The sequence below is a fragment of the Lepidochelys kempii genome, chromosome 10 (genome assembly GCF_965140285.1).
Source record: "Lepidochelys kempii isolate rLepKem1 chromosome 10, rLepKem1.hap1, whole genome shotgun sequence".
NCBI classification, from domain to species: Eukaryota; Metazoa; Chordata; order Testudines; family Cheloniidae; genus Lepidochelys; species Lepidochelys kempii.
Genome location: NC_136389.1, coordinates 47,629,072 through 47,641,158, shown reverse-complemented (window position 1 = coordinate 47,641,158; position 12,087 = coordinate 47,629,072). Strand labels below are relative to the sequence as shown.

Here is a 12,087-nt window from a genome sequence, read left to right as displayed (position 1 = left end):
TATTGATCATGCCCACCCTGCCTGGGAGCCCACCCTGCCTGGGAGCCCACCCAACACTAACCAAACTCTCAAAGTCCTGTTCCCCACCACAATGGGTGCTCAGTATAAGACCTGGCTTGGATTCGGGGGGGTGGGGGGGGGGCTGGTTTCATAGATAGTTGACCCAAAATCCTGGTTAGGATTGTGAAGTAGATTTCCCCAGAACATTACAGATACAACCTAACAGGATCGGATATGGCATATGTCCTCACACAAGGAGCATATGGCTCATGCAGCAGGAATCAAGTCTCATACGGTTCAGCTTGCCCATGCCCAGGCTGCAATGTGATGACTGGCTGAGACCCGAGAAGGGATGATGTGACACAGAGATTGAGAGAGGCAGAGAGAGTGACCTTGTTGTATCATATGCTTTGACTTTCCGAATGGCTCCAGAACAGGGTCACCTCGGATGAAAGAAAATAGACTGCATGTGGCAGACAAAATCTCAGGTTACTCTGCGCTCCTTACTTTCTCCCCACCCCAGCTCTCCGTTATTAATATGGTTCCTCTTCCCTGTCCCCTCTCTCTTCCTGGTCCTCCTTATTTTAACCAGTATGTTTGCCTGGAGCCATGCCACCTTGTGTGGGACTGTCAGTGCTCAGAGACTAAGCAGAATTGGGCCAGATCAGTATTTGGATGACGCAGCATAAGGAGCGTTCAGGGGCTGCAGGGAATGGTGTTGGTGAACCAGCAGGTGGCACTCTCTCCCCTGAGCCAATGAACCTATGTGGTGTCAAGGGGCACTTTGTCAGGCAGGCTTAGGTCGGACATACTCCCCAAGGTTCCGACCTCTTGTCATCATGAGGCAGGGCATGGCACTGTCTGTAAGAGTATAGGCTTACGTATAGTTATTATATATGTTTGTGTGCTGTAGAGGTGTTAGCCTCAGTGCCCTGAGCAAATGCTTTCTAAGGAGTTTGCATTCCACAGCTTCATCTGGATACACTTCCTCCCCTGAAGCTCTTACCTTGTGGTGCTGAATGCTATCAAGCAACCGCTGCCTTCCTGGTTCTGGGTGGGGGAGTCACCCTGAGATGCCCCCTCACCAAGGTATCATGAGATTTACTTAATGGGTTTTATCGACTGCCACCTTTATTCCTTGTCCAGCTTCAACTGTTCAGCTCCTTTACCCTTTAGTTCATCCAAGTCCCACATCCTCTTCCTCAGTGACTTCATCCCACTCTTCTGCTACCTCTAACTTCCCTTCCCTGACCTCCTCATTGGTCCTCAGCTCTAGACTGATGGCACCACTCACTTCTCTGGTCTTTCTTGTTCTCCCATGCTTTCACAGAGCTCTCTCTCTCACAGAACTCCCTTCCTGTGATCAACACCTCACCTCATTTACCAAATTCACTCCCACCTGCCTGGTGCAAGCCCACAATGCTTCTTGTCTCTCCTACCAATTTATATTCCTGACAGAGCTCCCTCTGTAACATCCTTCCACTCCTTTACTTCCACCTTCAACTCTAGTCTCTTTTCTGGCCTTGCCTCCTCTCCCCTGTTGCTCCATTCTGGCCATCCCACCAATCTCTAGCCCTGTCTCATCACTCTGCTTCCTCTGCTCCTGTTCCTGAAATGCTGAGACTCTCTGGAGAAAATCGAGGCACCACTTCAACTTCGACCACCCCCACCTCATTCTCTTCATCCATCTTCTGTGCTATGCAGCTCTTCTTCTCCCCCAAACTGATTCCTGTGGCTACAGTTCTGGACATCTCTTCCCCACCTTTGACTCTCTCAGCAAATCCTTCTCTCCCCAAGAATATCACCAGCTTTGAAGTGGAAATCAGCACCATTGTCAGGAACTTTCACTCTCTCCTACCTAGTACCCCTTCTTCCTTTGCTCAAGTCTCCACTCTGAGGGGCCTCTCCTTCTTTTGAGGGCCAACCTTTCACCCTGCCCCCTTGACCACATCTCCTGGGGTCTGATGGCCCTGCTCCCTCCCTCACCTAGTGTTCCTTGTCCTTAGCCATCAACAGGCTATGGCTGCCCTTAGCCTCAAAAATCTCCCTATAGCCTCAACCGCCCCTCCAGTTACTGGCCCATCTCCTTCCTTCTTTCCCCCAGACTTCTAGAATGTGCCTCTGCTCTCACTGCCTCCATTAAAAGAAAAGGAGGACTTGTGGCACCTTAGAGACTAACCAATTTATTTGAGCATGAGAACATGGCTCCTGGTCTTGCAGCATCCTTCCTTTCCCTCTTTCAAGTCTCCCCTCTGAACATACTTCTTCCATGAAGCCTGTCAGTGTCAATCCACTACCCAGGGAGTCATGTTATGTATCTGTATTAAAAAATCCCACTGCCTTGCTATGCAATGCATCTGCCTTCTACTCAGCCAGACCTTTCTGTATCTGCATGGTTGTCTGTTGCTTCTCTATTCAGTGGTAAGCTCTTCCATGCCCGCATGGAGCTGAGTACCTCCACTCAAAAGTAATGATAAGCAATGGGAGTTCAGAAAACGCTTTGAGATCTTCATGAGGAGAAAAGGTGCTTAGATACTACAGCGATGGGTACTATGGAAAAACCTATGACAGACGGATCAAAGTATTATTGTTTTTGATTACTCTGCCTCATTGTTTCCTCCCACCTTCTCTTATTCACTCACTCTCTCATACTTCTCCATTATTTATTACTCTTTCTCCATTCTCTCTCCTTTCATCTCACCTCTCCTCTTTTTCCAATGTATTTCTAATTAATCTGTCTCTGATTTTCTTCCCTCCGATGTCAGTCTGTCTTTCCCATCTCCTCCCCATCCACCCACAGCCCCCATCCTCTTCTCCAGCTCATCTGCATCCCATCTCCCACTCTCTGTTCTTTATGCATGAGCTAATTTCCGCTATTCCTTCACATGGGCTAAACGATCCACTCTGTTGTCCTCCAACAAATAAGCTGACAGGGTAATGAATGGCTTTGGATGGTAATTAGTGATGGAGTTGCTAATAATGAAATTCATTTACATTTTAAGCACTGCACAGAGAGAGAGAGAGAGAGAGAGAGGAAGTAGGACCCTGTCATTAACACCCCCTGACATCCCTTGCCTTGGGGGGAGCTCCCTACCAATCAATTTTAGTGATGCGTAAACTGTTTAACATGATTGCACCTCATCTTCCCCATTTAGGAGGCTGTAATAAGCAGAGTTTGTTAAGCAGCAATTAGACAATAAATGCTGCCTTGGATTTAAATACCCAATCAGTGCAGCACTGTGGAGGCAGGCTCCATAGAAACACATAGCGATTTCAGGATGCATCCAACCACTGGAGAAGAGGTGCCTAATTCTGCACTGGACCATCAAGCCCTTGACTGGCTGCTTTGCTTAGCATCATGTCAGGCATTAGCAGGCATAAATATTAATATGGAGACAAATGCTGAACACCCACAACTGCCACTGATTTCAAAAGTGGGGAGTCAGCATACAGCATCCCTTGGGATCTGGTCCATATGGCATGGACTGGATTGGGACATATAGCTATAGCCCTATGCCACTGTGAGGCATTGTGCATGATGCCATTCAGAACTCAGGGAGAACATGCATGCTACACCACCTTTGGAGAAGGGGTTACATCCACTCCCCTCTGCACTCAGTCAGCTCCACTGGCCGATTCAGAAGGGTTGGGATGATTATTTGTATTGGTCCAGCCCTCCCCCCAAGCACCATGAATTGCCATTGTTCCCAGCTCAAGTGCAGAAATGGTGCGATGGGTAGAGAGAGATAATCTGGTCCCGATACATATGTGGGGCCAGATCTTCAGCTGGGGTAAATGAGTAGAGCCCCCTTGACTTCAGCACAGATAAACCCATGAGAAAATCTCTACAGCAGGCAGTCTCTCTCTGCTCCTGATCCTGTATCAACCAGGGCACAGCTTGATTCTCAAGACTCTTGAGAGATGCACAGCATTGTGCTGAAGCAATATGCATTTCTGGAGCTGTTTAATGTCTTATCAAGATTTGTCATCTTCTGTGCCCGCCATAAAGTTTATGTATTGAGTTAATGAGAGCTGCCTCTGCCTTCCCGGCCCTTTATTCTGTGTCAATACATTCCATGAACAGTTGCCAAACTCCTTCCCATTTGTTTTCCTAGGCTTTTAGCCTGAAGATGCATCTTTTTAAAAGAAGCAATTTGTGTGAGAAGCTTAATTCATCCCAGCCTGACTGAGAAAGGAGCAGAGCCGCTTTGTGCCTTACTTGAGAATTTCACGAACATTCATCAGACATGAGGGAGAAAAACAACATTGTTTTTCATCATACGAATGAGGAATTCATGTTTTAAAAGTAGCTACTGTGCAGGATCACTACAGCGTGGCACTCGACAGGGACATTGGAGATCTGGTTCCGTTCCCAGTTCTGCTACATACTGCCTGCATGACCTTGGCCAAGTCAATTAGTCTCTCTGTGCCTCAGTTCCCCACCTGTACAATGGGGACAATTTGTCTTTTGTCTGTATTGCCTACTTAGACTGAGATGCAGATTCTGTCCCTAACTGGGTGTATATGCAACCCATAGTACAATGGGGCTCTGATCTCTCCTGGGGTACCTGGGTGCTACCTTTATACAAATCACATCATTAAGGGCAAATCTTTAAGACAGTGGCACTAGCCCAATTCTACTCAGCAGGATGGAGCGGAATTTGGATCCACTCCCCTTGCAATGTGAGGAACCCAACATGAGGACTCACTGGGCAGGAGAGAACAGGATAGAATGTGGGGCATCTACAACTGTACAGATTCACTAGCCATCCCTTAGCTAGTACATGCCATCTGTAGATCTCAAAGCCATTTACTAGGTATTATTAACTCTATTTTACAGATGGGGAATTAGAGAGACAGAGAATTAGCCATGGTCATACAACAGATCAGTCGGAAAGTGGACTACAGCTCTCTGATTCCCACTCTAGTGCACTGTCCTCCAGATCACACAGCCTCACGGGAAGGTGCCCCTCACTTCTCCCACCACTGTGGAGAGCAGCCAACAAGCAATTCTGTTCCCACTCCACACTCTTGTGGGGGAAGATTCCCTCCGCCTGCAGCACTGTGGGAAGCCCATGTCCTCAGGCACAGGTTCCAGGTTTTGGCCATAATATTTTAACAGGTCAAAGACTCAACTGCAAGAATCTTATCTGAAGGACACTATCAGTCCAGGTTTCCCAGACACTCACTGAATGTGGACTGGTCTTTGGGGTGGATTGGATCTGAACACCACTTGTAACTGCACAACTGGGTTTCATCCAGGCTCCTGCTGACATGAGATCAGGTAGATTTTTAGTTCAGATGAAAATAAGCCATGGGTCTCGAGAGGCAGAGCAGACTCAAGTGAAAGCCAATACTCAGGATGTCTTTTCATCTCACAATTCTGCATCTCAGCTCTGCGACGCAGTGGAGAGAACCGCACATGCATTAGGGACTATTCCATAGGGGGAAGTGAATTTAGTGTGAGGAAAGGTGCCAGTTTTGGAGGCTGAAGTCTCTCTTTAGCCATGGCAATGGTACAGAACAGGCAGCATCAGTGCAAACTTCTGCATAGACCTGGAGAGGCTGGAAGAGGATCTGAGGGGAATCCAGTCCCCATTGCCGATTCAGATCTTGGAGTTCCTAACACATGGTCTCATTCATTTCCATAGATGTGCCCAAAGTATTTGCAGGCACCTCCATGTGCCCATGCAGCAAGGCAATTAGTCACCCAGTGTGCATGCAAAATCTACGTCTGGGACTTTCAAAAAAAACCTAAGGGAGTTAGGCTCGTAATTCCCCCTGAAATTCCATAGAAGTTTGGAACTGAACTCGCATGGCTTCTTTGCAAATCCATGGCTAGGTGTTTGCAAAGATTGCTGGGCTAGGTAAGGAAACCAGCTGAATATTTGTCCCTTAGCATTAGATCTGTGCTGGGGACACCTGTCCGTGAGATTTTGCACACAGACCGCTAAGAGCTGACATCAACTGGTGTAAGCTACAAGGGAATCTCCTCCTACCTTCTATGCAGTCAGTGCCACTTGGTGTTTAGGATGGTCCTTTACTCAACCCTGGCATTGGGCTGGATTTCCTAATAGCAAATGCACATGTGTTTGACTAGGATATGACCAATTGGCTTTGCCAAGGGACACTCACATGCCATGCGACCTCCATCACTGGGGCGGTTAATCACAGCATAGAGGTGAGCCTGCCTGCCCTTGGCAGAGCACAGTGAGACAGCTGGGGAGGTCCTGAGGCATGGCTGGCTAGCTAAGCACCTGGCTGCACAGACAGGATAATTATTTGCTTAATTGGGTGCCCAGGCCCACTTGTGCTGCTTGCAAAGGGAGATCATTGTGATTTATTTGAGAGCTCATTTACATCTTGTTTCTTGCTTGGCTCCAATGAGAGCTCAACCCCCCCACTGGATCAGGCCCTCACTCTGCATGTAGGGTACCCATGGCAAGGGTGGCATTGGTATTCGTGGGCCCTGTTGCTTGGGGAGACAATCAGAACCCTTAATGCACATGATCCCAAATAACTGCTTGCCTCATTCCTGGCACTGACTTTCCAGGAGCCTTCCCACATCCCCTGGGAGTCAGCAGGGGATCACCAGCTGGATCTTCACTCCTCTCTGTCGTGAAGTGTTGGGAAAGGAGCCAATGGGCCAGAGAGCTTGCTGCTCTCCTCCCCCATGTCTGGGTAGAGGAGCTAGCAGTCCATGGGGGCTCTTTCCTCCTCCTCCTCCTCCTCTCTTCTGAGGACCCATGAGTCTGAACCCTCCCAGCCAGAGGCTTTCCCTCTCTCCTCTAAAGGGCAGGGAAGATTCACCCTGGGGATCTTCCCTCCCTTTCCACATCACATGGTCAGGAGGAGGGGAGTAGCCTGATCACTCCCAGGCAGATCTGGGCTCCTCTGTCACAGTCAGTAAAGACTGGAGCTCCATTCTCTCTTGCATTTAGCACAGGGAAGAGGGAAGTAGGCAAAAGCCACCTTTGTGCTCTCCATTGTGCCAGGGCAGGCTGGGTTGTCCGCCCTATCCCTCAGATGTAAGTCAGAGCAACCTTAGAATTGCTCTAACTTATGCCTGCCCAGTGCTGGGGCTGGGAGTGCTCCGGCCATTCCGCCTGCCCAGAGCTCGGGCTGGGGGTGTTCTGGCTACGCCACCAGCCCAGTGCTGAGGCTGGGGCTGGCAGCTTGGGCGGGGGTTCTGGCCGGCCGGGGGTCAGGCCAGGCGACGTGGACTGGGGTGGCTGAGGCATGCTGGCTGGGGGGTTGGGCCAGGCGGCAGAGTCCAGGGAGGCTGGGGCCATGCTGCCTGGTGCTCCGGGGCCAGGAGAGACTGGGGGTGCTAGCCTGGGGCAGGCCACAATGGGGTTTGGGCTCCCTTGGGCACTGAAGGGGTGGGGCCTCCCCAAACCAGGGGTTCACCCACCACCCATGCATGTGGGTGCCAGTGGGCGCAGCAATGCTAATTCTGCTTGCAGAGCGCTGGGAGCCTCACGCCACCTCCCACTGGATATTTATCCTTGCCTTCCCGGCGAGGTTGCTTTTCCTCCTTCCTGATGTCTCTTTTATTGTGTTCATTCACTCCGTCTTTTAGGCAGCGGAATGAGGACATCACCAAATGGCAGGCTCTCCATCCCTCATCGCTACTCGGTGGGAAAGCATTACTGTCAATGCACAGAGGGGCCATTCCCTCCTGGGAAGAGATCGAGGGTAATATGGTCCTCATGCTCATTTATTGCAGGGCTCGTACACACTGCCCCACCGCTGGACTCAGACACTGACCTAGGCAGCCCACTCACCTGATCTCACTTCCTCCCAAGAGACCCTAGGCAGGGATGGGCCAACACATCTCCTGGAGTGAGCAGAGGATTCAGTCCCTGTGTTCATGCACCATGCTGCTCTGAATTTATCCTGACCCATCTCCTCCCAGAGGGGCATGGCTGGAACTCTATGTTCAGTCAGTCCGGAGTTCATTTGGCTGCAGCATTGGACCAGCAGGACTCCAGGGCACTATGGGCATTCACCTACTGCTCTAACTCTGTATCCTCAGTACCCCATCCCTCTAGCCCCTTTCAGACTCCCCTCGATGACAGGAGAGCTGTTTCCATGTTTACTCATTTTCTCTCCACGTTGCTCCAGCCAGGGCCTAGCTCAGCCCTAGCATTCATCCTCCGGTTTCTAGGAAAGGGGCAATTGAGACTAGGAGGTCTAGGCTGAGTTGTCCCCAAATACTCTGCTCCGGCAGCTGAAGAGGGAGATTGAATCATGCTAAAAGCCTTATAATCTACATGGGGATGAAATGTCCTATGCTGATCCGGGGGCAGGGTCTCCCTGAACATCTCACAGCAGATTCCCCATTGACCTGGGGTCAGGGATTGAGGTACAGGGCTCCCTGCAACCATCACAGGAGACTCCCTGTGACAAACTGGAAATTTCCTGTAATATTTGTATCTCAGTTTCCCCATATGCTGCATTGTTACCCTCTGGGTGCAAAAGAACTGTTTGCTCTCAGGGCACGGTAAAAGGCATAGGTATGAATGCCACCTGGTTGTCTGAGTCAGGATGGGTCATTCAAAAGGACTGGCTGAGAGCGATGGATTTCAATGGAGAATCTGAGAAGACAATGGAAAACTCAGTCACCAGGACATTTTAAGGAAGGGCCACTGAGATCTGTGCCCCTTGTGGAGGTGCACGGTGTGGGAGCTGACCCAGCCAGGCAGGGAGAGGCACGAGCAGCAGCAGCTGCCTGTACTTTGCTGACATTTGCAGTTAGCAGTTAATGTCCTTGAGCTGGAGAAATCGCCCATGGGAAGGGGCCAGTTTCTCTTTAAGGGGGCAGGACTCCAGAAGCATCATGAAGAGAAAGAGTACCGTTCCCTCTCCCTCCCCACAGCTGCTCCTGGACTAGGGAAAAGTCAGACTCTCCTTTTGCCAGAGACTGAGGGAAGTGCAGCTGGGGGATGAAGCAGAGGGCTCCGGGCTGGGCTGGGAGGCTGATCAGGAGTGTGGGGAGAGGGAGGAGGAGAGCAGGAGGGGGAGGAGGAGGAGGAGAGGAGGAGGATCTGCTAATTACACAAAACAGCTCTGGGGGCTGCTGAAGTCCAGAATGAAGCAAAGAGCAGCAGAAGCGAGTGCTGCAGTGGGAGCAGAGGAGGCACCGGCAGGAATTCCCACCCGGGGAGAATTCTGCAGCTCCATCCCTTCTGGGGACTGATTCTCCGGCACAGCCAGGAGGGGACTATCTGGGCTTGACAGAAAGTCCTTCACCTGGGGAGGGAGAGCGCTGAGTAGCCAGTCAGAAGAGGCAGAATCATGGAAGAGCAGCACTAAATTGGTCCCCTTTCTCTGCTGACCTGGACCAAAGGGAGTTTGTAGCCAAGGATAGTCTCTGGGATGGATGCTGGCGTTTAGACATCTGATCTGACTCATTTTCCCTCCAGGAAGGGCAAGCGATGGCTGCCAAAGGGGTGGAATCCACACCCATGCCCCCCGTAGCCCAGTCCAGGATGGAGAACTTCAGGAAGGTCAAGACATCGGAGCAGGATAGCCCACTGCCCTTCCCTGACCTGCCCCCTGGCGTGGTGGAGATGAAAGTGAAGGAGGGCAGTAAGATCAGGAATTTGATGGGCTTTGCTATGGCCAGGATGGAGCTGAAGGGTACCCGGCAGATAGTCTTCAGTGGCTGTGGCCGGGCAGTCACCAAGACCATCACCTGTGTGGAGATCATGAAGAGGAAGCTGGGGGGTCTCCACCAGGTCACCAAGGTGCGTTACAAGACCCTGCTGGAGGTCTGGGAGAACAAGGACCCCCAGCCTGATGGCCAAGTGGAGAACCTCACTGTCCACAAGAATGTGCCCTCCATCTGTATCCTATTGTCCAAGGACCCCCTGGACCCCAATGAGATGGGCTACCAACCTCCGGAGCCCAGGGATGGGCTGTGGGCTGAAGAGGGGGGAATAGAGGAAGATGGACTCAGTTCACCCCCACAAGGGGTGAAGAGACCTTTGGCACTTCCGCACGGGGAGCTGGCTAACAAGAAAATGCAGGTACAGGTACCGGAGAGTCAAAAGGGCTTGGGGACTATGGACTACATGCTGGACTATCATCACTGACTCACTCCCACCCCCCAGAGAAATAACCTAAGCCATATGTAGTGTACATAGAAAGGAGATTATATATTGAAGAAACTCTAAATTTTTAGATGCTTTGTAATCAATAAAGGGACGATGAAGCCAGTGTCTTGTTTGGTCATGAGTCCTGATGATCTCGCGTGTTGCGTAGCTTTCCCCACAAAGACTCTGATTCGTAGATGCTGCTGCTCCCCTTCACTTCCCCAGCCCTCCACCCTCTGCTGCTCTTAGGGCTGGGGGCAGTGATCAGCTCTGTTCTCAAGCTGCAGGGAGCTGGCTAATTAGAAGGAACGTGATGAGAGACATCAATCCAGTGGTGGGAGCAGTAATGCACCAGGAGCAGCTCATTTGCATGTGGAAGCATGGGGTGGTTGTCATATATTGGGTGGGTACAAGGTTTTGCATACAGTCATGGGTGCCATGGGTAAAGAACAGGTTTCCTGCCCAGAGAAACTTGCAAACTGAAAGGCAAAAGAGGGCAGGGTCTGACAGAATATGCTCTAGGATGTGGCACTGTGTGACCACTGAGGCTGGAAAGGGTTAAAGCCCAATGATCATATTAGCTGATGCTGAGGTGAGAGGAGGGTCCTGCTGGGGCTGCTGACCTCAGGTTGTGTGTGTGTATCTATCTGCACATCCATTTCCTGATCCCTCTCCAGGGAAATGGAAATGTAATAATTTTAATCTAATATCCCTACAGGCCATAAAGGTGCAATTTGATCTGGGGGAGCTCTGAAGCGCTAACTGACTGTCAGTAGCACAGCACGCAATCTCCTGCAAAGGCTTCTCCATTTCAATAACTGCTAATTCAACTTGGGTATGTAATGCTCAAGATCCAGGAAAATCCACAGTGCCAAAACTTTTTTTCCCTCACCTAGGCTGGGAGCTCCTGATGCTGAACCTGTGCTTTTGTGTGTGCAGGAATTTTGAGAGGTTTTTAAATCGTTCCTCAACCTCTTCCCCTCCACCTCCCCGGCCCAGCCCCTCCATACTAAATAATACCCTCTTGCTGCAAAGGCTGCAGTCTCCCCAGCCCTGAGAGTTCCTGCCTCTGCTAAAGTGTTCTGCTTCTTTCTCCTCCCATGTGTGTGTAAAGTGAGCAACTCTCTCTTCCCCTGACACTGAGATGGTGTTTATCAGCCACTGTTCATAACACAAGGCCCACTCTGTGCCTTCAGTGAATGTTTGTATTTCTGTCGGGAGCACAGAGGATGGAGGTAGGGAAGAATTAATTGATTCTGAGTGTGATTGCTTATATCTATAAGTGTCCGGCTGCTGTGGAACGCAGCCGTTTCTTCTTTAGCTACAGGGTGTGTCTCAATCCATAGACAGGAACTCCAGGCTTGGAGAGCTCATGTGTCTCAGATGATTGAGAATGTATGTCTAACAGACCCATTGCTCTTGTCAGTGGGACAAAGAAAACCCTCAGGAAAGGAAATAGGTGTAACTGGTCTGTTTCTAACCACAAGTGGAATGACTTGTTTGAGTCTCAGTGCCCTGACTAATTGGTGACAAAGCTCACAACTGAGATGTGCAGGTTGTCCCAGGTGGTGGCCCAGACAGGAAACTGAAATTGCGGGGACTTAATATGAAGACCAGACTCTTCTCCCACTCGAGCTGAGCGGGAGTTCCTCCATCATAGGCATTTCTGAAGCATTGTGGCTAAAGACCTGCAATGAATAAACATGTAACTCAGATCTTCCCTGACCCTGGGAAGTGAACAGTAGTTGAGGGCATTCGGTACCTTGAAAGATTGGTCCCTAACATCAGGAGATGTGGGCCTTCTACATCCAGGGTGGAGTCCATTGGCAAAGCACTGTGGACACCTAACATCGGTGTCTAGAGACTGAACGGCTCCCAAGCTGGGGAAGGTGAGGAGCAGTGAGAGGAAGCCCAGGAAAACATGGATGTGGAGACAGTTCCTGTCCTGGGAGGGAATGTTCTTCAGAGTCCAGCATGGGGGGCTTTG

The 12,087-nt window shown here is 50.5% G+C and overlaps 1 protein-coding gene across 1 annotated transcript; it reads left to right on the top strand.

Moving 5' to 3' along the window:
- Positions 1-9,040: 9,040 nt before the first annotated feature.
- On the top strand, positions 9,041-10,218 carry RPP25 (ribonuclease P/MRP subunit p25). Its single transcript, XM_073361448.2, has one exon. It carries the CDS (start codon positions 9,441-9,443, stop codon positions 10,098-10,100), a length of 660 nt encoding a protein of 219 aa, XP_073217549.1. The 5' UTR covers positions 9,041-9,440; the 3' UTR covers positions 10,101-10,218.
- Positions 10,219-12,087: the final 1,869 nt, after the last annotated feature.

Coding starts and splice junctions, on each gene's coding strand:
- RPP25 (XM_073361448.2), top strand. CDS start 9,441: ATGGCTGCCAAAGGGGTGGAATCCACACCCATGCCCCCCGTAGCCCAG.